Below are 27,643 nucleotides of genomic sequence, written 5' to 3' on the forward strand. Positions count from 1 at the left end.
AAGCTCCCCCACAGAACGTGCGGACGTGGTTATGGACAAAGGGTTCAACCATCTGGTCACCAGGGCGGCCGAGTGGACTCACAGGACCAGCTGTGCGTCCCACGCTGGCTTCGTGGGGAAAGGGGGGGTCCAGGCAGAAGAAAACCAGGTGGCAGTGCCCAGCGGAGACGGGATGAGGTTACAAGAGGGGACGTCGTCCAGTGGGGACAGCCTGCTGTGCTCGGCAACGGAGCAGACAGAGGCTCCCACCTCGGCTCGGGTCAGACCCGGAGGGCTGCTGAAGGCTGCTGAACGAAGCTATTCGGGAAAACGCACGTTTCAGTCTGGCGCAACAGACAGGAGTCAGGATCAGGAGGGGTGGGGTGGGAAAGAGAGAGGCCCCGTCCCCACTGCACGCGCAGGGCTCTGGCTCAGGGAGCCTGGACCGCAGGGGACTCTCAGTTCGACCCTTTCTACATCCAGACGTCTCTCCACGGCAGAAGCGTGTTCTAGTTTCCAGGGACAAGAGGCCACACGAATGTCAGTCCCTTCCTCCCCTGTTCTCTCGCATCCAATCTACACCTAGGCCTGTCCTTCCTCAAGAGGACTTTGGCCTCAATACCCAAAAGAAAGATGACACAAATCTACAAAACAATCTAGAAACCAACCCCCCCACCAACAGTGGTGAGGACACCACAGACTGCCCACACCACCTCTTTCCTCAAGGGCAGCCTCCCCCGGGCCCGTCAGCACCACAGCCCTCAAGGCCAACAAATTTCAACTCCGCGCCCACCATGCTGGCTTGCTCCTGGCTCTCAGAAAAGAGCTGTTTCTCCTCACCTCGAATGTCTCTTCCGTCTCAAGATTTCCCCTCAAGCTGTCCACCTGCTGGCCTCTCCCGCTTCAGGTCTCAGCTGAGTGCCACAAACACCCTCTATGTGCCCCTGGCACCTCCTTGGCCTTCACACACCCTGACCCAAGTGACCCCTTCAGAGGCAAAATAGGGGGCCGGGGTCAGGGCACAAGGCTGCGATCCTGCGGCTCCGCAGTGCCGGCTCAGATGGTCCCAAGAGTTTCCAGGACCACGGACGGGGTGGGCCTTCCCACGGAAAGCCTCCAGGACACCTGACGGGGGGCTGGGCCCACAGGACACGGCACCCAGGCGCTGGCAGTCGGCCACAGGCACCTTCAAGCGCGGGGGCAGTGGTCACGACTGAACAGCACAAAGGAGACCAACGAGGCTACTACGCTACGCTACTGAGAAGCGCCCCAGAAGCAGGCAGCTAGCACGCCAGCAGGAGACCCGACGGGAAACCCTGGCCGCAGCTTCTGTGAGGCCAACGGCCCAGGCGAGCGGAGAGATCCGAGCGGTAAAGTCGTCAGTCGGGGCTCGTGCTGGTGCACGCCCGCAGAACAAACAGAGTCTGTTAAAACAAACAAGACGCAACTGTCATAGCCTTGAAAATTCCACGAGAACTTGGGAGAAAAAATAAAAACATTCTCGATATTTTAATGCACAATCTTCTCCAATTCATAAACTTGGTTTTACTTATTACTCTTGCAACTGCCAAGACATGGAAAGGAGTTTCATATTAAAAAAAAAAAAACAGCTAAATGTTTTAAGGGTACCACGATTTGCTCTGTAGGTTTGACCATTTTAAAGGAACCAGTGCCCAGGACCGGGGCCAGCATGTAGCTGGTGATGAGGGGAGGGACCCCGACGGACGCAGTGAAATGACTGTGTGGCTCCTCCAAGTGCTTCCCAAACATAAAATATTGTAAGAAACGTGTAAAAAATATAGAAAAAATTATAACTGTTTAAAAAATTTTTAAGAATCTCCCCATTGGGGCACCCAGGTGGCTTAGTGGGTTAAAGGCTCTGCCTTCAGCTCAGGTCATGATCCCAAGGTCCTGGGATCGAGCCCCACATCAGGGTCCCTGCTCAGCAGGGAGCCTGCTTCCCCCTCTCTCTCTGCCTGCCTCTCTGCCTACTTGTGATCTGTCAAATAAATAAAATCTTAAAAAAAAAAAATCCCCACTGAAGAGATGAGGAAGATGTGGCATACGTGTAAAGAGAGTATCACTAGCCACCAAGAATGAAATCTTGCCATTTGCAATGATGTGGATGGAACTAGTGGGTATTATGCTGAGTGAAATGAGCCAGAGAAAGACAAGTATCACATGATTTCACTTACGTGTGAGAAAAACAAAGAAAAAAAAAAGAGAGAGAGAGAGAGACTCCCCCCAAAAGAAAAGACTCTTAAATACAGAGAGGAAACTGGTGGGGGTGGGGCAGTAGAGGGTGGGGGAAATGGATGAAGAGGGCATCCTAATTCCGGACTTCAAGCTCTACTACAGATCTGCGATCACCAAGACAGCATGGTCCTGGCACAGAAACAGACACATAGATCAATGGAACAGGTCAGAGAGCCCAGAAGTGGACCCTCAACTCTACGGTCAACTAATCTTCGACAAAGCAGGAAGGAATGTCCAATGGAAAGAAGACAACCTGCTCCACAAATGGTGCTGGGAACACGGGACAGCCACAGGCAGAAGACTGAAACTCGACCATTCTCTCACACCTCACACCGAGATAAACTCAAAATGGATGAAAGACCTCAGTGTGAGGCAGGAATCCACGAAAATCCTAGAGAACACAGGCAGCAACCTCTTCGACCTCAGCCTCAGCAACTTCTTTCAAGACCTGTCTCCAAAGGCAGGGAAACAAAGGCAAAAATGAACTATTGGGACTTCATCAGGATAAAAAGCTTCTGCAAAGCAAAGGAAACAGTCAACAAAACTTAACGTTAACCAACAGAATGGGAGAAGATATTTGTGAATGACATGTGAGATAAAGGGCTGGTATCCAAAATCTATGAAGAACTTTTTTGACTTAACACCCCAAAAATGAATAATCCAATGAAAAATGGGCGGGAGACATGAACAGACACTTCTCCAAAGAAGACATACAAACAGCCAACAGACACGTGAAAAGGTGCTCAACATCACTCAACATCAGAGAAATACAAATCACGACTACAATGAGGTACCCCTCGCACTGTCACAACGGCTAAAATTAACAACACAAGAAAGAGCAGGTGTTGGCGAGGACTTGGAGAAAGGGGAACCCTCTTACACTGTTGGCGGGAATGCAAGCTGGTGCAGCCACTCTGGAAAACAGCAAGAAGGTTCCTCAAAAAGTTAAAAATGGAATTACCCTATGACCCAGCATTGCACTACTAGGTACACAAGTACTAATTCAAAGGGATATGTGCACCCCTGTTTACAGCAGCATCTCTACAACAGCCACACTACAGAAACAGCCCACGTGTCCATCGACTGGTGACTGGACGAGGAAGATGTGAGGTGTCACCACTGGTCAGAACGGCTAAAATTAACACCACAAGAAACAAGCGGTGTCACGGAGGATGCAGAGGAAGGGGAACCCCCGAGCAATGCTGGTGGGAATGAAAACAGGTGCAGCCACTCTGGAAAACAATATGGAAGTTCCTCAAAAAGTTAAAAATAGAACTGCCCTATTATGAGGGCTCCTGGGCGGCTCAGTTGGTTATGCATCTGCCTGGGTCAGGTCATCATCTCAGGGTCCTGGGATGGAGCTCTGTATCGGGCTCTCCACTCAGCGGGGAGGCTGCTTCTCCCGCTCGCTCTCCTTCTCTCTCTCAAATAAACAAACACACCTGCCCTCTGGTCCAATAATCACACGACTGGGAATTTGTCCTAATGAATACAAAAACACTAATTCAAAAGGAGACACGCACCTCTGTTTATAGCAGCACATCTACAATAGCCAAATCACGGCTGCAGCCCAAGTGCCCAGAGACTGATGAACGGCTACAGAAGACGACTCACACACACACAACGGAGTGGCACTCGGCCACCAGAAGGAATAGAAACTCGCCGTTTGCAACAACATGGATGGACCCAGAGAGTATTACGCTGAGCACAATATGGTTTCTCCCAATACCCGATGATCTTACTCAGGTGGAATTTAAGAAACAAAACAAATGAACAAAGGGGAAAAAAGAGAGAGAAAGAGAGAAACAAACCAAGAAAGAGACTTTCAGCTACAGAGAACGTACTGCTGGTCACCAGAGGGGAGATGGGTTGGGGACTGGGGGAGATGAGTGATGTGGATGGAGGAGTACGTGTATCATGATGAAAAAAAACACAAAATAAAAAAGACTTTTAGAAATAAAAAAATAAACAGGAGCAATAAATTCACAAGAGGATTAATACCAGGGCCCAACAAAAATTAGTAATCAAGAAATACAACATAAGACAAAAGAATGTCATTTTTCATCTGCCAACTTAGCAATAACTAAAATTATAAAACAAAAATATCCTGTGCAGACTTTTTCCACTGGTAAGAAAATAAACACGCATAAGCTATGTCTATTTGGTAATGTGTACCAAAATATTTTAAGAACTAGATATTGGGGGCGCCTGGGTGGCTCAGTGGGTTAAAGCCTCTGCCTTCGGCTCAGGTCATGATCCCAGGGTCCTGGGATCGAGCCCCGCATCGGGCTCTCTGCTCAGCGGGGAGCCTGCTTTCCTCCTCTCTCTCTGCCTGCCTCTCTGCCTACTTGTGATCTCTGTCTGTCAAATTAAAAAAAAAAAAAAAAAGAACTAGATATTGATTCATAAATGTTCATCCTGTAAACTTAAAACAAGCAAATCATTATACATTTCCCAAAATCCATTTCTTCAGTATGTCCAAGATAGCACTAATTAGAACATAAAATGCAACGGTCGTCCTTACCTTCAGTGGGACACAGTGTAGACATCATGACAGTTACTCTGCCTGTCAGTGAGAACCTTCTCAGTGCAAATTAGAGAAAGCTCAGCCTGAGGGGCCTTAAAGAAGGGGCGCGTCTGGAGGGGCAGGCCTTTAGCTGCAGGGTGTGCGCAGGGCTCCGTGCCGCCGCCTGAGCCAGCCAGGGCTGGCCTCTCCATCTCTGAGCTGTGACTGTGTCTGGCTCTCCTTTCTCCTTTCTGTTGCCATTTGCCGGCCAGCAGCTCCCACAGCCACTCTCTCATGCTCTGGTGCACCGGGAAGAGTGACCATCTCTTCCTGCCAAAGCCTGAACATTCTCTATGAGTTTGGGCCAGTTTGGGCTATTTCTCATCTTTGAATTTACCACGTGATCAGAAGGATAAAACTGTGCTGACAAGTTAGCCCCACATGTCACGAACTGTGACCCCTGGGGCCTGGCCAGGAGAGGGAAAAGACAGGCCTCTCAAGGAAGTGCAAGTACTATTGCCATAAAAGGAACAGATACTGAGAAAGAAAAAAAACCCACGTTTGTCTAAGTCTGTATTACCAGTTAGATGTTCAAGGAGGGCAGAAACTTCGATGAAATACATCCACGATAATATCATATCATAGTACACATATCCACGAACACAAACATATTCTTCAGAGACAGCATTCGGGGAATGAAAGGCCAGCCACAAAGCAGGGACGATGAACAACACAGAAAGCTGACAAAGACATCCAGAACGTACAAAGAATCCCCACAGATCTTAAGGCAGAGACGCCAACAGAACAGTGTGCAAAAGGCACTTCAGGAAAGATCTCCAAACGGCCAGCTACCCGGAGAAGATGCTCTTCTGTATCAGCGGCCAGAGAAATGCAAACTGAAACGAGAGGCGAAAACCGCAGGCGCGCCTGAATGGTTAACACCAAAAAGACTAAGAAAAGAGCACAGAGTACAGAGGAGCTTCCAAACCCCGCGGGAGGGGGCAGTAAGCTGGAACCAGCACAGACCTAGGGGCAATCCCCTGCCAAGGACACACTGAACCACGAACACATGCAGCAAGAAGCACGGACCACAGAACGTCCCCCCGGATGCTCAAAGCAGCACTGTCCGGGAGTCCGAAATCCGCACAGCCCAACGCCCACGTGCCGCAGCCCGCGGGAAAGAGGGGTATATTCACAACAGCATGTCCACAGCAGTGTCTGCTCGGCAGCGGTCTAGCGGCCGGCGGGGCTGCGCTCAGACGCCTCTGGGAAGGAGGCAGGGAGTGATGGCTGCAGGTCCGCAGGGCTGTGGGACGCCGACGCCTCGTGTTCCCAGACGGGCAGCGTGGTCGCCTGCATGTACTCCGGGGCAGTTCCCAAGCCCGGTGGAGGTCTCCCAGGTTTGCAGCCGGGCGTTTTCGTGCACTACACACTGCACCTGGAGCACCACCCTCACTGTCTGGGCTCCACTGTCCCCGTAGGGTGCTGCTGGGTTACAGGAAGTTCTCTCTGAGGCACCTGTTCCCAGGCCAGTCCTTGTTACTTGTCCGTGAGCAGCCTGCGGGGGGATTCAGGTCCGTAAGCAGCTCCTTCTGGACCCACCATCAAGGCATGACTGAACTCTGAGGTATGAACGCAATGTCCCGCTTACATGCTGCCCACAGCTGCCCGTCTTTCTGAAGATAAAGACCAAACGCGGCCCAGCACAGCTGCTGGAGCTCATCCTACACCACATCCCCGCCCCATGTGCCTGGCCCCGTTCCCTGTCCTCCGGTTGTGACCCAGCTCACTCCTCAGATTTGCTTGTCCCTCAGCAACACAGGTGGGAGCTGAGCAGGTCCACTGTCGGCACAGTTCGGGGCAGGAAACCACCTTCCTCATCGTTCCTCTCACGGATCTTGTTGCAAGAACACAGGACGCAGCACATACACCATACGACGTGCGTCAGCCAACTGTTCGCGCTACGGGGAAGGCCTCCCCTCCACAGTACGCTATCAGCAGTCAGGTTTCCGGGGGTCGAATGTTACACACAGATCTCCCACCGTATGGGGGGAGGGGAGGGCGGCACACAAACCCCCTCGTTGTCCAGAGGTCGAGCGTATATAGATACACACGGAATCATATAACTGATTAATGTGTAGCTCTGGGAAAGGGAAAAACGTGTCTCACTATCGTACCCTGGCGGGATCCGAGGTAGACATTCCGCACATATCTGAGTCGTTACAGAGACAGCAGGAGCCGCATGCAGTCAGGGGGCTAAACCCCGCAGCAGCACACCGAGACCTCATACCGGATCTCACCGCAGTCTCCGTCCCCAGGAATGCAACTTCTCACACTCGGCTGGGAATGTCCCGGTCACACCAGTGTGGTCGTCGGGCCCACAGACCCCTTCTGCTCCCTAAAGAAGGTGGCCTTGCCGGAGACAGCGCACGGTCGATGGCTGTCCTTCTCCAGCCTTCCCCGCACTAGAAGCCTCCTTTCCGACAGCTCAGCAACGCTGCTTGCTAGGCTCGATGGGGACGCTGCCCACGCACGCATCATCCAACATGATGGATCCAACGTGATCTTTAAGTTTATTCACTTGAGTTTCTGTGACTTAACAGGTTCAGCGGCCGCGGCGGGATGTGAACCGTCTCCGGCAGCCTGGGGACCAGGACAAACACAGGCGTGGTACCCCGAAAGCACTCTGGGTTCTCTCTGTCCCTGCTTCCAGGGGCCCTGGGTGAGCGCCTCTCAGCCCTGAGCTCCTGGCGCCCCGGATTTCCAGCTGCCCCTTGGTTGCAATCCCTCCCCACGTCTGTCCCCGCGTCCTGTCCCCACACTGCCCAGACTCCACACCGCGGACTGCAGTGGTTATCAGACTGGATCGTGGATCGAACTGGGCCCAAGTTAAGCTGGACTAGGCCCGACTAGGCCTCGGGAGAATAAAATTTTGTAGCTCCTGGGGATCGGGAAAGCCCACGAAGCTGGAAACCCCGTGGGCGCAGGTCAAGCGTGTCAAGGCCGCTGGAGCGCTTGTCCCTCCACAAGATGCTCCGAGAGAGCGAGCTCGTCCCAGACACGGCAAACGGGATCGCAACGGACGTGTCCTTGGTGGTGGACTTTGCGGCCAAAGAAAACATGAAGTGGAGCACGTGACGCCGAACGGCGCGTCCCGACGGCAGCTGCCCCGGGGCTCGAACCGGACGCGGCGGAGGCGGGCGGGCAGGGACGGGGGCGCCCAACCCGACACACTCGTCCCCACCTGCTGCCCTTTCCCGTCACTACATGCGCACGAAGGTGCTGTTACTCTCCGCGCGCGGCTGCTTTAGTATCAAAACAAAACAAAACAAAACAAAAACTTTATGAAAGAAAAGGACGACACCCCCGCTTCCTCGCAGACACTGCGGCCGCCGCTCGGCGCCACGGCTCGCGTCCCCCCGGCCGACCGGCTTCCCGGGCTGCGCGCGGCCGGCGGGGGCACCGCACGTGCGGGCAGACGCCCCGGCGGGTGGCGTCTCCCGCAGCGGCCCGAGACCCGCCGCCCCGGCCCCATGCTTTCGGGGCGGGACTGCACGGACGCCCGCGGCCGCGCAAGGACGAGAATCCCTAGCGCACAGAGGCCCGTGCGGACCCGGTCCAAGGCCCGGCCGGGACCCTTCCCGCCGCGTCCCAAACGCACGGCGCCTCCCGAATCCGCTCGGAAAGGCTCCGGGTTCCTACAGGCACCGAGGACAGGGGACGGGCGCCACGACAAGCTCGCGTCTGGGGCCACCTGCCTCTCAACTGGGCCCGCGAGGGGGACGCCCTTCGCGCCACGTCCCCACCCCCGTCGCCCTGGTTACCAGCCGCCCCGGCGTCGCACCCAAAACTTCTCGTCATTTCCGCCAGAGGCCAAGGACGGTTGCGCTTCCGGGTCGTGCCTCACTTCCGGGCGCCTCCTCATTTCCGGGCGCCTCCTCACTTCCGGGCGCCGGCTCATTTCCGGCTGCTCCGGCGCGGCGGCCCAGACCCGGCCCGCATGCTCCAGACCCGGCACCCCTCCGGGAGCGGCGGTAAGTGCAGGGCCAGGGCTCCCGCGGCCCCTCGCTCCGGGCAGGGCCGTCGCCCCCAGCGCTGCCCCTCCGCCCGGCCTCGCGCTCGGGCTCCCCCTTGCCGTCCCTTTCTTCCCGCCTCCCCTTTCCCACCCTCCCCCGCGGCTTCCCCGCCCCCTCCCTGCTCGTTCCCCCGCCGCTCCCCCTGCTCACCTCGCCCGGCTCGCCCGCCCCGTCTCCCCTCCCCCGTCCTACCCCGCCCCCATCCCACGTTGTCCCGCTCCCCCCTCCCCTGCCTCTCCCCTCCTCCTCCCCTCCCCCTCCTGGCCTCCGGGGACCCGCCCCCGAGCAGGGCCTGGCCCTGCTGGCCCGGCGCTGAGCGCGCTCCGGTCCTCCGGCAGGACGTCCGCGGGGGAGCAGGTGACTGAGGCGGCGGGCATGGCCGCGGCCTGGAAGCGCGCGCTGCTGGTCCTGCTGGCCTCGCAGGTGGCGTCCGCGGCGGGCTCTTCGGAGGAGGACGAGGTTCCCGGGGAGTGGGTCCTGCTGCACGTGGTGCAGGGCCAGATCGGAGCCGGGAACTACAGCTACTTGAGGCTGAACCACGAGGGGAAGATCGTTCTCCGGATGCAGAGCCTGAGAGGGGACGCGGACCTGTACGTGTCGGACAGCACCCTGCACCCCAGCTTCGACGACTACGCGCTGCAGTCCGTCACCTGCGGCCCGGACGAGGTGTCCATCCCCGCGCACTTCCGGCGGCCCGTGGGCATCGGCATCTACGGGCACCCGTCGCACCACGAGAGCGAGTTCGAGATGAAGGTGTACTTCGACCGCAGCGTGGAGCCGTCCCCGTTCGCCGAGGTCGCGGCCTCGGACGGCAGGGACCCGGGGCACAGGCACGCGCAGGCCCCCGAGGACGCGCCGCAGGAGGAGGAGTCGGTGCTCTGGACCGTCCTGATCAGCGTCCTGAAGCTGGTGCTGGAGATCCTGTTCTGAGCCCCCGAGCGGCCCGGGCGTCCCGCGCGGCTCCCTCGGAGCCCGGCCGCACCGCCTGGCGGGGATTCGGCTACTTCTCGCGGAGGACGGAAAAATAAAGCCATACGGTTCTGTTACCTCACATGCCCCCCAAGGAGGGAAAACAGCAAGAACGGTGTGTTGTTTTTCTCCAAATGTCTAATTCCTGTAACGGGAGTGCGCGCAATAAAACGTTCAAACCCCAGTTTGGTTCGCTCGCCAGGTGACCGACGTTACTGCAGAAACCCGCGCGGACGCGAAGCGCGGGGAAACGGAGCACCGAGCGCGGCATCGGCGTCCGACGGGAGGCCGGGCGGCGAGAGCTGTGCCCTGGCCGGAGACTCCCGCTGCGGTTCTAGTGTGTGCGCTGCGGGGACTCACTGAAAGCAGGTCCGGAAAGTAATAATTTCCGGGGCTCTGCTTGTTCCCGAGGTCAGGGGAGCAGCCCCGTCCTGACAGGTTTCCAGGCAGACCCAGGTCCTTCCTGTACCTGCTGCGCCGACTGTCATCCGGCCACGTGTAAACCTCACCGCGGGCGCCTGTAATTTCAAGTCTTGCATCATTAAGTACAACCGGCCAGAAACAACGCAGATTAGGAAAGTTTCCCGCAGAGACTAGTCGCTTTCAGGTCATTGGAGGAACAGTTGAGATTTCAGTTAAGTTCTCTAATATTTCCCACCGAACTTATGGATAGAGCCAAAGTACTAACGAGATTAAAAAACACTTTGGGAAAATGATTATTTCTCTACTTGAAATTGGCTTCAAGGGTAAAAGTGGCTCATAACAAATCAACTGGCAGATTTTAAGCATGTAGTTAATTTCAGAAATCTTTTATTGGCATAAAATTGAGAATGTAAATAAGTTGGCACCAAATATTTCATTTAAATCCATATTACAATATTGGGGTCAAAAAACTATTTTATCCCTCTTTGCTGTTTTTCCCCCTTCTGCCCACTTTCCTGGGTGTTGGGGGGGCTCGCTGACAACAGTCACAAATCCAGCGACCTAGGAGAAAAATTGTTAGTTAATATAGTATGAAATTTACTTTTTTAGGACTGAATTTTAAACCCATTTGGCTCTCCTTTCTTAGCTATCACTAACGATACTTCTCTGTGGATCTGTGACATGAAGGATACTAACGAGTTTCCTAAGAAGAAAAATGTAAACTTCCCTTCATTAGTGTAATCAGTACCATGTGAAATTCAGTGCCGGGGCGGGGGGATTCTCTACAGTGATACTGATTTTAAAAAGTTTCTGCAATCCTTTCTGAAATCCAAACACTATCCTACTTCAGAGTTCAATACAGAAATCCTCAGATAAAACCTGTTACAGAGTTTGGCTTGTCTTCAGCCTTTCTCTCTGCTGCCCAGTGGCAGCCCCGAGGCCGGGCGCGCACCAGACACAGCACTTTAAGCTGACCAGGGATGAGCTGTGCCGCGTACTCCTGTCCGAGTCACTACAGAACTTCAAGTCGCCTGCTTCTTAATGGTTCCCAGGAAACTTAGCTCTAGGCATGTATGTTATAAAAGTATTATACAGTGTTAACTATGCAAATAAGTTCTAGATTTACACAATTACGTGTAATATTTTAGTCCAATTACTGTGATTTATTCTCCAGCTCTGTGTTCATTCCAAAGTTATCTGGAATTGTCATGCTGCCTCATTTTATAGAAATCTGGTTTAATATTTATAAAGGCATAGCGGTCATTTTTGTTAAGTTTCTGAATAGATGAGCTAAAAATAAAACCAAGGCTTTGAAACAAGTTGATGCTCTTGCTTTTAGTTCTTTCAATAGAAAGACATGCTTCCAGCACCTGGATGGGACATCCCGTTTTTTACTCGGGTCAACCTAGCAAAGAAAAGCAGGTGGACGTTATCTGGATAATCACAGCTTTGGTCACTTCTTACGAACAGAAGGATCTTTATGGTGTTTATGCGGAACCTTTAAAAAAAGGCTGGGAGAATCCCTCCACTCAAAGATAATGCTCCTCCTTTTTTCAGTCTTTACCTGATGGAATAGCACCAAGGCCCACACAAAAAGTATGATAACCTCTGTCACACACATCACAGAACATCATTTCTTCTTCATGGTGGGGTTGTCCACATATAATGCAAGTTTTACATTCCATACATTGCCATGGGTAGGTCTTAATCATAGAAACAAGCTCCATGGTCATATCCAGGCAAGAAGGATGGCCTAAACCAAAACCAACATTAGTATTTCACAAGAGAATTTTGAACTTAATACGGCACAATAAAATGCTAGTTTGCTTCAAGTGCAGGAGTATGGCTACAACGTTTAATCACCAAAGAAATGAAAATACAAGAAGTAGAGAAAAATACATGGGCTTCTCTATGCCTCACAAGTTACCCTATATGATGATTCTTTGATTCAGGTCTAGCTGACAACTAAAAATCCTGGCTTTTGAAGCAACGAATAGGGTGGTTACAATGCGAAGAAGACAGGTCGGTACTCACCACTATTGTCACACTGGGAGCAGTGTATGAGTGATTCAGCCTTCCCTTTCTTGTTGGACTCCTTACCCTTCAGACAAATTCCACATAGAGCATTTGGAATGACCTTTGGCTGGAAGGGTAGAAGAGGGCTATAAATTCATGCCAGAAGAACTTACTGTGGGTTCATAAGGAATTGTTACTGCCTTATCTTTACTCTTGGCTAACTTGCTAACGAGGACCTTTCGAAGGGCCTGACTTGAGAGCCAGCTTTCAACATACAATGGCCTACTGACTAAAGCCTCAGATTTCTTTTAAAAAATTCTGTCAACAACGTGATCTGGTGTTAGGATTAAATGTAGCATTCTACACTCCCTACGTGAACTAGAAGGGAAGCCTACAACGAAAAATTGCTCTATTAACGGGAAGAGGAAATCCAGGTACCAAATGACCATTACGTGTATAGTCAGGCTTACTGGAAAACAGAAGGCTCCGTGTGAAGCAGCTTACATACTGGTCTTGTTTAAAAACGGACTATTTTCTGAAATCTATGAAATCTAAGTTATAAGAATCAATGTTTTAACATTTTTAATTGAAAGATGTCTCATCCATACATTGTCATGTGCATAAATGTTTCTGGAAACCAAGCTATGATTATTTCCTTTGCATATCTAATAATAAAAGAGCCTATGCTTAGGGAGAAAGCATTCCACATGAGATACAAAACATAAAAGAGGAAAGTAAGTTTTCAGACAAGCCAAAAAAAAAAAAACCACACTTAAAAAAAATTACAGACACCCTCATATTCTTGAGTACCATTCACTGTGCAGCTTAAAGCCTTGCTCAATCCGATGAAAGTACTTGGGCTTTAAAAAAACACTGAGCAACACACTGGAAAGGACGAAGAAGAAAAGATGCAGGGCACCTACAGTCGTTGGGGAGGAGAACATACAAACATCACAGCTCTGACCACAGCGAGACGACGTTCGTTCACGCTACTTGAACACATAAGTGACGGAGGCAGAGAAAGAAGAGTACGCGTGGGCCAAGTAGGAGACGGGCCGGCCGATGTGCGCACATGACCTGCGGGGAGATGCTCTTCAGCAGGACTGTGGTATGTTTTATTCCAACCCCACCAAACGCATCTTCTATGTCCCTCTCCTAAGTTACTAAAACAAAGAGGAGCCTCAAGGAAACTCCAGCTTGGTATACAGCATTCCAGCTTTGAAATGTCTCCCTGCCACCTTCAAAACCTGTTAGGCCTAAACAATTTGTTCTTAATTCTTTAAATTTTTTATGTTTTAAATTGTCTTTCTTTGCAAAAGATGACAGAGGCATTCAAAAATAATTTTTGGCTTATTTATTTAAAAAAAAGTCAACCTTATACATAAATATAATAAAAACAGTAACTCTAAACAATCACAAACGTCTCTACAAAATAATAAATATCATGGAAGTTAAAACATACATATAGAACTTTACCGTTAACTATTCTACATCTCCTATATGTGTGTCCGTATACCCTGCTCCCCCAACAAAAGGATCGTGTCCCATGCTCACACCGTGTGCGTCTCGCAGAGCAGTTACCCTCCACTGCTGCCCCTACATTCTAAGCAGGAGGTTCTCTCTGTGTTTCCTACACCTAAATACAAAACACCCAGAAGTGCACTTCTATGATCCAAGTTCTGATCCGGTGATGACCACACCTGTAACTGCCATAATACACAGCAGAAAGCTCGCTTGATGCACCAAAATAAGAAAACTCTTTTGGCTATGGCACCTGCACTGAATGTAAAAGACAGACTTATTTAATACTTGTAGTTGAAGCTAGATACTGGCATACCAAGTATTTGAATATCTCTCACTAAAGTCAGGGACGTAACTACACAGTATTAAATTCTAAAAGAACTCCTTATAGGAGATCCTTTACAAACGTCAAAAAGGAATCAAACACAAGCTAGTCATTCACATTCTAGAGCAATTCAAGTTCTACAGCCATTAAAATATACATTAAACACCTAGGATAAAAAAGGGACACCAAGAAAATTCTAGGTTTACTTCTAAGCTTAAAATCATAATATTTTGTTAAGCCACTTAAAATTTTTCTTACCCAATAGTCTTCATCTTGATGAAAAGAGGGAGTGACAGGGGTGGAGAAGGGAGAGAGAAAGAGAGAAAGAGCTTTGTAGCATTTCCTATGGCAATTCCTTGCTCACTCAAGCACTCCGAGCTCTCTGAGAAGCCACGCTGCTCACAGCCAGGACCGCCAGCCGGGAAGCTCGTCTCTGACGGACACTCCTCCGATGGAGGAGGAAGGGAACCGCGCACAGAGCTCCCGCGGCGACTGATGGAACAGACCCTGTGTCTGACTGTTCTACCTCTAGTAACTGCAACAACATCAAAGCTTCACTATTGACAAGAAAATTAAAATACTCATCCTAATGGTTCTCAGCATCTCAAATAAAAGGCTCACAATACACTGACTTTCCTGCTCGGGAAAGAACCGAAGATAAGGGAGACTTTCACGGTAACACTAATATAGTATAGATTTTAATTACAAACTTGTCGCATAGGCCTGAATCCTAACAATTATGCTTTCGCTGCAGGTTAATGTAACCTAAACAATACTGTCCTACAAATGAAGGGCAAGCACTAGTGAATCTTATTAAGCAAGACATTGGATACGCCATCATTTCTGGTAACTCCAACGTATTTATGTATATGACCTTCAGCTTGTCAGCACCCGAATATTTAGGCACATCTTGGCTTATTAATATTTTTCATAGAGAGGTTACTTTTAACAAACATGTTCATATTAATGTATTAAGTCTAGATACTGGTTGTTCTAAACTTTGAAACACCTGAAACATTTTTAGGTGCTAAAAATGTTCACAGATATTATAAAATGTGTATTTTGCATATTACACTCCCTTGAGTAATATCAATTTAGGTTAATCTATAGAATTTCTTCTAGATTAAATCAATGATACTGTGGAATAATTCTTCATTTTCAGCCTCTATTAAAACATCTACCTCACCACTCTCCCCTCCGAACCCAGGATGAACCCAGGCTGGTGGTGAAGTCTCCTCCGTGCTCAGTGCTCGAGCTGCCGCTCCCGGCTGAAGACGGGCAGTGCCCTCCGCGGCGCACGGCAGGCTAGCTTTCCAAGACTGACTCTTTGGACTTCATCTGCTTTCAATTATGAAGCATTAATTTACAGCTTTTACATTTAAAAAATTAGGTAAGTTATCCATGTACAAACAAGTACAAAATCGCACGGCTGCGGCCTATTGAAGCCATCCCTGGAAGCCGGCCTTCGCCAAACGAAGCTTAAGACTGGCTTGCCACAGGCTGAAGAAACATGTATTTTTAATCTGATTATATAAAGGCATCTTCAAACTGAATATGGATTAAATACACTAATTTGCTAAGTTGCTTTATTTACTTCAGGAAAAGAAAGGCAAGCGGACTGCAAGAAGGGTCCGGCTGGGGAAGGGAAGTTGGCCGGCAGCCCGCGCGCACCTGTTCCTCGAGATCATCCACCGCGACCCCAATCCTGACACACGACGAGATGGGTCAACAGTCCCACTCAGCAAACCGCTCCCTTGCCTTACTCTAAGACGCTCCTTCCAAACACCTTCATAACCACAATAAAAGGCATAATCTGATCGAATCCGGACTGTATGAATGGTCTGTCTTACCATTACTGTCCAGAACATAAAACCGTGCAGCTGATGTCACCTCTTCCAGGACGTTCCAAAACCCCCACGCAGGGGTAAGGCTACTCACCTCTCACCTAGCCTTCTGAAGGGGAAGACGCTGACAGAAACATGGCTGAGAGCACACGGCCTTACTCTGAGCCAGGCTACGTCACTAAATGAAGCCTACATCCCGGTCCTAGAGTTGGAGACGCTATTTGCCAAGGCCAGGCTAAAAATCACCACAATGTAAATAACAGGTTGTACTACTTTCCACCGCAGAGTCAGCTAAATTTGGCCAACGGATCAAATAATCATTGGATAAAACCCAGATCTCTTTCCAGAAGAGGCAGCTTATTCTAAGAGCCCATCCACCCATCCCTCACAGCTCAGCTCTACTCAACACTAGGACGTTTTAGACGTCAGAAAATTACGATCTTTACTCCAAGGAAACAAACTATAAAGTTCTGCCTACAAAATAAATTTTTTTAAAAACGCATACTTGCCTGGTTATTGTTTAAAAGTCAAAAGAAGATTTTCTTATAAATTGTACATCTCCAGAAACAGAAGCTGAACCAGAGGCCAAAGTGACAGCAAAGCCACCAAGAAAAGAAAGCAGAAGAGAAGGCAGCCGACAGAGGGCACACACCACAGAACAGCGAGTGGGGGGCGGCAGGCAGAGCTCCCCCGCTCTGGAGGTCAGAGTTAAAACTATGTCGGGGAAAGAGGCTGGTCAGGAAGGGAAGCAGAGTCAGGGGCTTTTTTCTTCTACCTTGTACCCAGGGACTGACTTGGACAGAACAGAACGTTTGGAAGCGTCTTTTCTTGGAGTAGCAGCTTTGTCCTTGGATCTCTGTCTTCCCTGGAAAGGCTCCTCCTGGCCGTCGGGAAGGCCTTCCCCCTCGGACACGTTGCCGGAGGAGCTGTCCTGGAGGTCAGAAACACAAACAGAGACTCCTTGGAATTCACAGACTGGACTGTGATTTGTAAAAAGTTTTAAAGTTCCATCAACCTAAAAATAAGAAGATAGCTAAGGAGAAAAAGCTTTTCCAGCGCAGACTGAAAGAAGTCGCGTTAAAGGTCACCCACCTGCCTTATGAATGCGTGAGGGCACAGAGCTCCCTCCACTCCCGCCGGCCAGTGCTTTAACGCACCGTCTCCGGACGTGACACGACACGACTGTCGGCTTTGGTGCTTCAACTGCGCGGGCATGGTTTCAGACAAAAAACCGCTTAAAGAATACACTGTCTTAGATAAGTATGGGTATTCTTCCTGAGTAGTAAGTGTCACGGGTCCTTCGAGCTCCGCCTTGTATCCCACACAAGCACCAGTGTCACCGAGTCCTTATGACAGTATCTGACATACTTTATATGTTCAAAGTTCAGCACTTTGCTAACTCATCACTGAATTCTTCATCTATTAATTTAAAATTTTCTAGTTAAATAAAAATGCTATGTTCGTGTAAATTATGAAAATTTTAAGTGAGAAAATTAGGTTATTCATAACTACTCTGATAAACATTCTGAGACAACCACTGGAAACATGAACGCATCTCTTTTCAGTTGTGTGTCTGCATACAAATACCCAGATTCACACATTCACACACTCAAACATATACCCCATCTACACGTATCCCTCATTTTATTAGAACACAAAACTGGTGGGGCACCTGGGTGGCTCAGTTAAGCGACTGACTCTTGGTTTCGGCTGAGGTCCGAGTCGTGAGATCGAGCCCCACATCAGGCTCCGCGCTCAGTGTGGAGTCTGTTCAAGCTTCTCTCTCTACCTCTCCTTCTGCCCCTCCCCCACTCCGCTAAAATAAATAAGTCTTTAAATATGATCTTAAACACACACACACACACACACATTGGATTCCACTGAGCGCATGTGCATGGGTTTTTCAACTGTTTTAAGTATTATGTGCATTTTACCACATCACTACACATTCTTTGAACTTCACTTCTGTCATGTAAATGTAATATATCACCTTAAATTTATGGACATTAAATTTATTCGTAATTTCCATTATAAAAAATACTGTTAACACTACAATGGCCATGGTTTTCCTAATTAAATTTTGTCCTTCAGGTAAACTCTGTTAGGATATTTGCTAGGTCAAATTCTGTGGAAGTTAAAAATCTTGGTATAAACTGTTAAATGCTCTCTGAAATGCTGGATTACTTTATTTTTTTTTTAAGATTTTATTTATTTATTTGACAGAGATCACAAGTAGGCAGAGAGGCAGGCAGAGAGGGAGGGGGAAGCAGGCTCCCCGCAGAGCAGAGAGCCCGATGCGGGGCTCGATCCCAGGACCCTGAGATCATGACCTGAGCCGAAGGCAGAGGCTTAAACCCATTGAGCCATCCAGGCGCCCCACAGACTACTACAGGCAGAGTGAGGAAAAGTCAACCTCAATATATCCTGCTCCCACCACAGCTCCCCTTTTACCAATAAGACAGGAAAAAAGTGGTCCCATCACTTTAATACTTGAAGAGCATCTCATTTTATGTAACGTGTATCATCAAACGTTTTAGAAGTTGTTGCTGACAAAAAAATGTCCTGGCCATTTAACGGAGCACGCTTTTGGGTGCAGGCTGGCTATAACGAGGGTTTAAAATGGCCAGAGCCACTCGGCACACCGCGCCCCATCAAATCAAAATCCTCTGCTCTCCTTCACCTTCCACCAAGCACACCAACTCTCCCCAGTCATGCAACCTCGTTCTGCTTTAAAAAGAAAAGAAAAAAAAAAAAAGTCGTACAAGAAAACCTACGCAATAACACCTTCAAACTTTCCTATAGGTAATCTAAATTATTAATTAAGCAGTAGGATGGGGTGCCTCAGTGGGCTAAGCGTCTGCCTTTGGCTAAGATCCCGAGGTCCTGGAACGAAACCCGGCGTGGGGAATCCCGGCTCAGCAGGGAGCCTGATCGTCCCTCTCCTCCCTGCTTGTGCTCTCTGTCACTGCATCTGTCTCTCTCTCAAATAAATACGAAAAATTTTTTTTTTTTAATTAAGCAATAGGAACACAAGTTAATGTACTCCCAAAACCAGGACAGTTCAATACAGGATTGTAAACTCATGTCCGGTGCCCTTTTGTAACCTGCCTGTGATAACCTGAAAGGCAACTTTCAAACTTACCAAAGGCCATCCATAGCCTGCCTCTACCAATGCACACAATAATTTTCTTGACGAAAGCGTTCAGGAAATCCCATGCAACTGTCCCTTTTCGAAAAGAGGGTGGTGATACTTGTTCCATTCGACATCTGGGAAAGCAATCAGCAAACCCTCTAGGGGAAGGGGACACCTGCTGGTGAAGACCAGCACTCCTACCGAAGTCCCTTTGTGTTTCCGTTTCTCGTCGCCTCGACCGTCCTCAGCATCGTCCGAGTCGCCATCGCTGTCGAGGGCCGGCAGCTCGGGGTCCAGGGGGGGCTCGTAGAGCGCGGTGTTGAGTGGCAGATACCGCAGCTCATCCGGGGAGTACCTGCGGCTCAGAGAGGTGACCGTCAGTTGCCATCTGTGAGGAACAGGACTGCTCTGACCCACGATCTTCAAATGCAGCCTCAACTGTCCCCGCTAGCCCAGCTACTTCTGGAAAATGATTACAGATGTAACAAGGAAGTTTTCATTTTTTACCAAGTAAGAAAAGTAATAGAAAGCTTAAACGTTTTTGTACCAGGCTAAGAGTATAATATACATATTTGATTCTTATTATCAAAAGATCATGTCTCTCTCCTTCATCCTCAACCCAAAAAGAGGGGAAAGAAGTCAGCAGACTAAAGCGGGAACTGAGGCAATTAAGGACCCTGCACAGAAGCCACGCGGCCCGAGCGCCCCAGCCCTCCTCCCCAAGTTATCGCTGCTGCTCCGTGTGTGTGGAGAATCTGACAACATGGCCATCTCCCCGGCCGACGAGGGCCACATCAGCGGATGCGCTGCCGCACGCCAGTACGCGGTCCACGACATTACTGAAGAAACAAATGAACCCTTTGTGTCTGACACTAGAGATCAGCAGCAGCCACACCAGAGGACACATCTGTGTCACTCCCACCCACAGGCCACCCTTGCCAACATCACCCGCTGTCCAAACCCTGAAATCTGCGTTCAGCACTGCCTCAGCAGACACGGCAAAAAGCAAAGGGCCTGCTACCCTGGCATATCACTTTTAAAAGTCTGCTGGCCCAAAAGTGAAATTAAAGTCTGCTAACCTATGATTTAAATTTGGCTTTCTATAGTCTATTTTACACACTAGCCTTTAAAGAACAGTCTCTTTCCTCAAGAACATAAGGTTTAAGGCTGACGTAAAAGCTGAGCTTCTCAAACAACATGCTCCTGCTAGCCTGGGTTTCAGCGACGTCCCGTCGGGAACGCCAGACGAGCAGCACTCTCACTCCCCGCGTGTACGCAGCAGCAGCCGGGGCAGCCGTGCGTCGGGGACAAGCAGGTGCTCGCGCCCATCGGGCGGCCACTCTGCTCCTTCCTTCGTCTCCCCTGCAGATCACGGCAGAGAATATGACCCGCGCCCAGTGTTTTGGAGGCAAGGACACCAGACTCTGAAGTCCCCCGCAATACGCAACAGTAATGGTCATAAAACCAATGAGTACCTTTTGTAGTATTCCTGAAACTGTCCGGGGATGAGGGCCACCGGGTAGGAGCTGACCTTGGTTCGCTCTGTCGGCAACACTCTGTACTTCCCTTGAGGCACCTGGATGACCTGGGTTAAGGTGAAGAGAAATGCACCACTGACTGCCCCCCAGGAATCAAGGTTTTAGAGCACAGTCCCACCCGTTCTCCGCTGCGCCCCCTCCCCCACAGGAGACATTAGGAACCAGACCCCAGGGGACAGGACAGTGTTTCTCGCTATACAGGGAAGCTGTATCTGGCTCATCGCAGTGTGAGGGACACACGGTGTGCTTCCGCCCCCGGGGAGAGAGCAAGGGGGCCTGGGCAACGCACACGCACGTCCTCATCTACGGAAGGAGAAGAACGCGAGCTTCAACCTCACGTGGCAACTGAGTCTTAAGTGAACAGAGATGGAAATTTCTTAAAAGAGCCTTTGGGACAAGCAGCAGAATATCAACCTCAGAGCAAAAGACACGTCCCTCCCTCCTCTCTCTCTCCCTCTCTCACACACACACACACTCACACGGAGAAGCAAGCAGAGTACTGCAGGCATATCCTAAGAAGTTCTGTCTTAACTTCTGGGGCAGGAAAGGACACGCTGCTGGTGCAGAACAACAGCGGTTCCACAAAGCAGGCCCCGCGCGTTCTGCCACAGCCAGCACGAGGGAGGCTCAGGAACTCATAAAGGGAAGCAGCCCTACGTGCGTCTGCAAGTCGAAGTAAGCTCTTCGTTCTTCCATACGCTCCCGGTTTAAGTTGCTGTTAAATTCGGCTGCTTTTTTGGCAGCTTTCTTAATGTACTCAGGCACTTTGCTGGCTTCAACTTTCTGCGTATTCTGTTGTTGCATTTGCTGAAATAAAAATATTACAGTTGGAAGTCACATATGACTTCACAAAATGTCACTCTCCCCAAACCAAGTAAGAGATGCCAGTCACCTCAATACTTACAGAATACTCTTTATAATGGTCTGTAATTCGCTGACGCTCTTTTTCTTGCAAAATAACAGAGTACTCAGCATGTTTGGCTGGATATTCTTTTATCATCAAATCAATCACTTCATCACTGCGCAATGCCGTTAAACCTATTTTAGACCAAAAAAAGTAAAAAAAAAAAAAAGCTCTTTTAAGGCTGTGAGCAGAACTACTTTTCAAAATTTGCTTTTTCTTTAATCTACTCTACATTTAAAGTTTTCCAGTAGTCAAGGGAAAATACTGTAATACATTAAAAAAAAAAAACAGTATTCATAATATTAAAGTCAAACACATAAAAAAGGAAACTCATGAAGTTGTAAAGAAAAATAAAACAATTTTTCAACCACATTTTTTTTAAGATTCCACGTACTACAAACATATACCCTCTATTAAAAACAATGGCTAAATAATGATGCATACTAACTACAGGCCATTGAAGATTAAGGATTATCCTTAATCTAATATCCTTAACTAAGGAAGAATATTAGAAGAAAACAAGAGTTTTTCAGTAGTCTTTTGTACTTAATTTTGCAGTACTTAGTCTTCAAACCGAGTACACTAGGAATATTACAAGGAGTCCATTCACACTCCACGGGAAGCATCAGCACACACACAAGTCATACAGGCCATTTTCAAAAGTCAGAGCATCGCGTCAGACCAACTGCTGTGATGAACAACCATGGCTTTACGTTAAAAAGTAGTGACGGTGCATTAAAATGTTTATGAAAGAAAAACTGGCAACAAAGCATGGAGATAATCACATGGAACAAAAAACAGAGCAAAATGTGCATCACAAGAGATAAAGACCAAGACTTGTAAAAACTACCATACAAATTTTGCACAGCCCCCCACACTTCTATGAAATGTTATGTCATTCTCCTTTTTTTAACAAAAAACAAATATAAACAAGTTAGCACTTAAATAGTTCAATCTATGCCATTAATTTTGTAAAACACTTTAGCAAAGAGGACAAACTCCCATCCAGTGTCTCTTCATAAACACCCAGTTTTCAGAATCCCCATTCAGAGCCTCTGTTACCTAGAGTACACTGTGTCTCCGTGATGACATTCAACTCCCGCAGGTAGAGTTTCTCCTTATGGGACAAATCTCGTCGCTCTAAATCTCCAAAGAAAAGAACAAAAGACTATGAGAAATAGTCTTTTGCATTTGTAACATTATGCATTTTTAAAACTTTTAAAAACTTAAAAACCTTTTTAAGATTTTTTTAAAAAGTTAAATTCTTTATGGACTTAAAAAAGTACTGTGTGTTATAAATTCCAAAGATTTTTACTAAAGAGACCACGCAAATAATCTTACAAATACAAGGAATTAAAGCTAAATTAAAGTTGAAAACAGAATAACCCAAAGCAACAACAGCACAGACAGCTTTTCTCAAATTCAGACACAGCCCCACGTAGCTCCTCCCTCAGCAATGGGAAAGAATCCAACTCCTGCTGCTTTCGGCCATAATAGGACTGATTTCTAAGACTCTTCCCCAGGAAATTCACCTTCCACATTGTGCTTTTAAGTCCATTTATAAGGCATCAGAGCAAACTGAGAGCGGAGAGCAACAGTAGGTAACGGGAGAAAGGAAAATCAGCTAGCAGAAGAACGTACAATATATTACCTATAATCCATACTCAAAGATTCAGAAGCTGATAACTTATCAAAAACAATTACTAGTAGTTCAAAGTCAAGCTTAATCTGTTACATAAACTAAGAAGTAATACCTGGATATTTCCGTTTAAAGGAGGTCACACCCAAATATTCACTGACTTGCTCCTGAAGCATATAGTATTCTCCTGTTTCGTCGGGCGGCCACTTGTACTCTATCAGATTTTCTGCTGGGTAGTAGCTAAAGCTAAGCACAGAAATATGTATTATGCCTTAAGTGTGGCTTTTATTAAGTTTTATTCATTTTTATTTTAAGGAACTATTTTTGAATTTTTAGGAATTTTAGAGAACTACTTTAATTATTTAAATTCTCATTCAGTGTTCCGACTCTGCCATACATACACGATCCCCTAGTCTTGTGCATCCAAGAACACAACAGAACAGGCAGAGGGAGAGGAAGCAAGCGGTGTGCGAAACCCAACAAGAGTGCACGGCACACGTCCGCACCCCAAAGAACCAAGGCTCAGCACTGCCCGCTGTAGAGGAATTCTGTGGCGTAAGAGGTCTACACAGCCAAAACGGTGGCGACGTTCGTCCCGAATCCCCTCTCCTGGGCTCACACGGACACCGCTATTTCACCTGCCCAAGGCACAAAGTCCCCCCCTTGTTTCCCACATGCTGTTCAGCGAGTCAAACAGCTAAGAAAGCAGAACTCCAGAAACCTGTTTCTCAAAGAGCTGAACTATAAACCGTAACTGTCTGTTCTCCTTAACTCCACGAGGCCAGAAACACAGAACAGACCCGGTGTGAAGGCGCCCGGTCCCACCCCTGCGGACTGGCCCCACCCCTGCGGACCGGTCCCAGCCCTGACCAGCCAGCGACGGAGCTCCGGACCTGGCCAACCCAACCTCTAAATCTCACCAGGGGACACAGCGGCAAGAATAGGACACATTTTAGGCATCCAATTAGAAGTAACGACCAAATAGTAGTTTTCTCAAAAACGGTGCTGGGAAATCAGATATCCACATGCAAAAGTGTGAAACTGGACCCTTACCTCCAATCACATTCAAAAATAGATCAACAACCTCAACAGAAGAACCAGAGCAGAAAACTCTTGGAAAACACAGCAGTAACTCTCCCTGAATTCAGATTTGGCAACGGGTTCTCGATAGGACATCAAAACCATGAGCAACAAAAGAAAAATAATTTAAACTTCAGCAAAATTAAAAATTTTGTGCATCAAAGGACTCTTCCAACAAAGTGAAAAGGCAACCAACAGAGTAAGAATTGCAGATCCGATAAGATTAACACCCAGAATGCACACAAACCTCCCGCTGTGCAACACCAACACAACAAACAACCCAACTCAGAAATGCTTTTCTGCATTTCCTCCCTCCCCCCCCCCACACCCCCGCAAAGAGCCACAAATAGGTACTGACAGGATGGTCAACTTCACTGGCCATTACAGAAATTCAAATGCAAATGACACTGGGCTGCCACCTCACACCCCGTATGATGGCCACTAACAGAAGTAGGACAGAACCAACAGCGCTGGGGACTGCACCCCTGCTGGGAACAGAAAATGAGGTGTCCACTGTGGAAAGCAGCTTGGTGGGTCCTCGAAGTGCTAGACACAGAATTACCATACGATCCAGCGCTCCTCTCCAAGGGATACACCCAAAGGGACTGAAAACAGGGACTGAACACATATTTACACCCCAACGTTCACCGCAGCACAGTTCACAGCAGTCCGAGTGGGAAACCACCCCACTGTCCGTCACAGATGAAAGGACAGACAAGAGGGGTCTGTCCACACAAAGGAGCTCAGTTCAGCCCTAAAGAGAAAGAAGATGCTGACACATCCTCCAACATGAACTTTCAAGAAATGATGCTGAAAGAAGCCAGACACAAAAGGACAAATACTGTAGGATTCCATCTACACGAGGTGCCTGCGACAGGCAAACCCCAAATGTCCGCAAGGAAGATGGTGGCTGCCAGGCGCTGGGGAAAGAGGAAGTGGCAACGGTTACTGCTTCATGGCCAGCACATTTCCACGCAGTAGAGAAGCATGAGAGGGAGCGCAGGTGGCAGCTGAAGGACGCTGGACACAACCCGTGCCACTGAGTGACACACCCAGACATCACTACAATGTTGAGTTTTATACACGTATTCGTCACAGTAAAAGCAAGTTTAAATTGCACTGAGTAACAAAAGTAATGTTGCGTCATATACAGACCATGACAAAAATACTGTACAGTTTCTAATAACTACCTTTGCCCGTGTGGGGGCCGGGGAGGAGGGGGTGCCGCAGTGAAACGCGCCACAAGAACTACTAGTGAGTAATGAAATGACGGTACCCAAGGTCTTGACTTGAAGTCTCACAGCTCCTACAGCTATCTCCTGAGCCCGTTCGCCTCCTTTTGGGTGGTTGGGTCCCATCATTTGAATTATCTTCAGTATCATCCTATACATTTAAAAAATTCAAAAAGTAAGAGAAACAGTAAAAAAAAAATGAAAGAGTGATTATATATCTTCCCAGACTTGCTAAAAGCCTCCACTTAAAGGCTTTTTAAGGACAACGGATTATACAAATGTTTACTTTCCATTGTAATTAACACGAGTCAAGAATTTGGTATGGCGAGACCTGGAAGAAAAATAAAAAAATAAACGTGATGTCCAGTACAATCTAAATGAGAACATTTTTAATTAACCTGTACACCTAAATCTCCTTTCGGTTTCTTGCCGACCGCAGTTAAGGCGCCCGCGCTGCAAACACACACGGCGTCGCTGGACCCCAGCGCCCCCGCGACCCGGGGCCCGGCCCGGAGCTGCGGGGCGGACGGTCCGAGCGGCGCGCACAGACGTGACCTCTGTGGAAACAGGACCGAACGGCACCGCCCGTCCTGCTGACTGGTTCGTGCTCGCAGCGCAGAACCTTAGCAAACAGCCCCTAACCAGCGTCATCCACGCGCGCAGCAACACACCCTGCCGAAGGGGAGGCGTGAGCGTGACTGCGGGGAGACCCCCGAGACCGCATGCCGGTCCCCGCATCCGCGAGGCCCACACGTCTGGGAAACGGCCTCGGCCCCGCCGCTGAAGCTCGGCGGCTGCGGCGCTCACAAAGTCCCTGAAGCGCGGCCAGGACACGCAGCCCCGCGCGACGAGGACACAGGTGCTCAGGGCCGGGTCCTCCTGCCGCCCGCCGCGAGTCTGGTCCCGCACAACAGGCGCGACTGGACGCTCCGGCGGGTTCCTGGGCGCGCCCGCCGCAGCCGCCGGGGTCCCCACGGGCACCGCGCCTGCCGGCCGCGGCCTCTCCCTGTCGGAAGACGGAGACGCGGCGCGGCGGACGCGGGTGCGGGCAACTCCCTGCGGGGAAGCGCGCCCCGCAAGGCCCAGCGGACCATTCGGCGCCCCGTAAAGTTGGCCGCGACGTGACCGCGACGTCCGCAGCGGCTGCGCCCCAGGAGCTCAGACGGCGAATGCCCAGCGCGCCTCAGGCTCGGTCCCGCACGGACAAGGCGCGGGCAGCCGGGCGGACCCGCACCTGCGGCTCCAGGATCCACCACGAGCGCGCGGGCCACGGCGGGGCGTCTCCTGCTCCGCGCTGCGGGAACGACTCGCTATAAGCGAACGCGGGATCTTGCTCGTCTGACTCTCGTCTGAGCATTTCAAGGGCTTCGCGTCGCCGTGAGCGCACGCGCCCCGCCTAAAAGTTGAATCGCTCAGAAAAAGTTAAAAAGGCAAAGTCCCCGCACACGCGGCAGCAGTTTCGCCGGCGGCGCCCCGCACGGGTGCCTGGTGCAGGGGCCTGCGGGGACCGGGGCCTCCCCCCGCCCCGGCGCCCTGCCCAACCCCACTCGCGGCCGCTTCCCGGGGGCCCCACCTTCGGCCCCGCGGCCCAGACCGCGCGGCCCCGCTGCTCTCGGGCGCCTCCGGCCGGACACGCGGTGCCCTGAGCTCGGGGACACGGCGCCTCCCGCGCTTTAGCGCCCGGAAGGGCGGCGCGGGGGGCGCCAGTTCCCGAGCGAAGTTCGCGGGCGACGGGGGCTCCCGCCGAGCCAACGCAGTCCCGCGCCGCCTCGCAGCCTCCGGGCCGCTTTCCCCGATCGCGGCCGGGACGCCGCACCCCGGGAGCCGCTTCCGCCCGGCGCGCTCCGAACCCCGGCGACGCGCACCCCGCCCCGCGCTCGCGGCCAGGCCGCCCCCGCCGCCTCAGGGGCCGGGCCGCGGGCGGAGGGCGGCCTGGGTCGGGGGGGGACCGCGGCCTCCGGCTCTTCCCGGCGGGGGACCCCCAGCGGCCCGGCCTCGCCGCCGACCCCCAACCCCGCCCCGCGGCCCCGTCCCGTCCCCGCCCCGCCCCGCCGACCGCCGCTCCTCACCTTCGGGGACGGCGCTCCGGGGGTGGCCGGGTCACTGTCGCACGGCCCCGGAGACAGCGCCGTCCCGGGGCCGGCCGCTGCCGCCATCAGCCCGAGCGCCCCGCGCCGCCGCCTCCGCCGCCGCCGCCGCCTC

At 50.4% G+C, this 27,643-nt stretch overlaps 2 protein-coding genes across 3 annotated transcripts; one reads left to right on the top strand and one right to left on the bottom strand.

Annotated features, from left to right (window-relative positions):
• The first annotated feature begins 8,690 nt into the window (after positions 1–8,690).
• On the top strand, positions 8,691–9,773 carry CUNH6orf120 (chromosome unknown C6orf120 homolog). The gene is made up of 2 exons (XM_032837193.1): positions 8,691–8,775; positions 9,156–9,773. Exon 2 carries the CDS (start codon positions 9,193–9,195, stop codon positions 9,745–9,747), a length of 555 nt encoding a protein of 184 aa, XP_032693084.1. The 5' UTR covers positions 8,691–8,775; positions 9,156–9,192; the 3' UTR covers positions 9,748–9,773.
• Positions 9,774–10,579: 806 nt separating this feature from the next.
• PHF10 (PHD finger protein 10) lies at positions 10,580–27,629 on the bottom strand. Of its 2 annotated transcripts, none has more exons than XM_032837171.1 (12): positions 27,511–27,629; positions 25,486–25,592; positions 23,245–23,375; positions 22,553–22,630; positions 21,491–21,624; positions 21,244–21,393; positions 20,524–20,633; positions 19,250–19,403; positions 16,691–16,846; positions 12,244–12,352; positions 11,774–11,962; positions 10,580–10,770 (listed from the first exon to the last, which is right to left on the bottom strand). In XM_032837171.1, exons 1-12 carry the CDS (start codon positions 27,595–27,597, stop codon positions 10,685–10,687), a joined length of 1,491 nt encoding a protein of 496 aa, XP_032693062.1. In that variant the 5' UTR covers positions 27,598–27,629; the 3' UTR covers positions 10,580–10,684. The 2 variants fall into 2 exon arrangements, with proteins under 2 accessions (XP_032693062.1, XP_032693061.1); XM_032837170.1 differs by having other exon boundaries at positions 22,553–22,636.
• Positions 27,630–27,643: the final 14 nt, after the last annotated feature.

The sequence above is a fragment of the Lontra canadensis genome, unplaced genomic scaffold (assembly GCF_010015895.1).
Source record: "Lontra canadensis isolate GAN:19392208 unplaced genomic scaffold, GSC_riverotter_1.0 scaffold97, whole genome shotgun sequence".
NCBI classification, from domain to species: Eukaryota; Metazoa; Chordata; class Mammalia; order Carnivora; family Mustelidae; genus Lontra; species Lontra canadensis.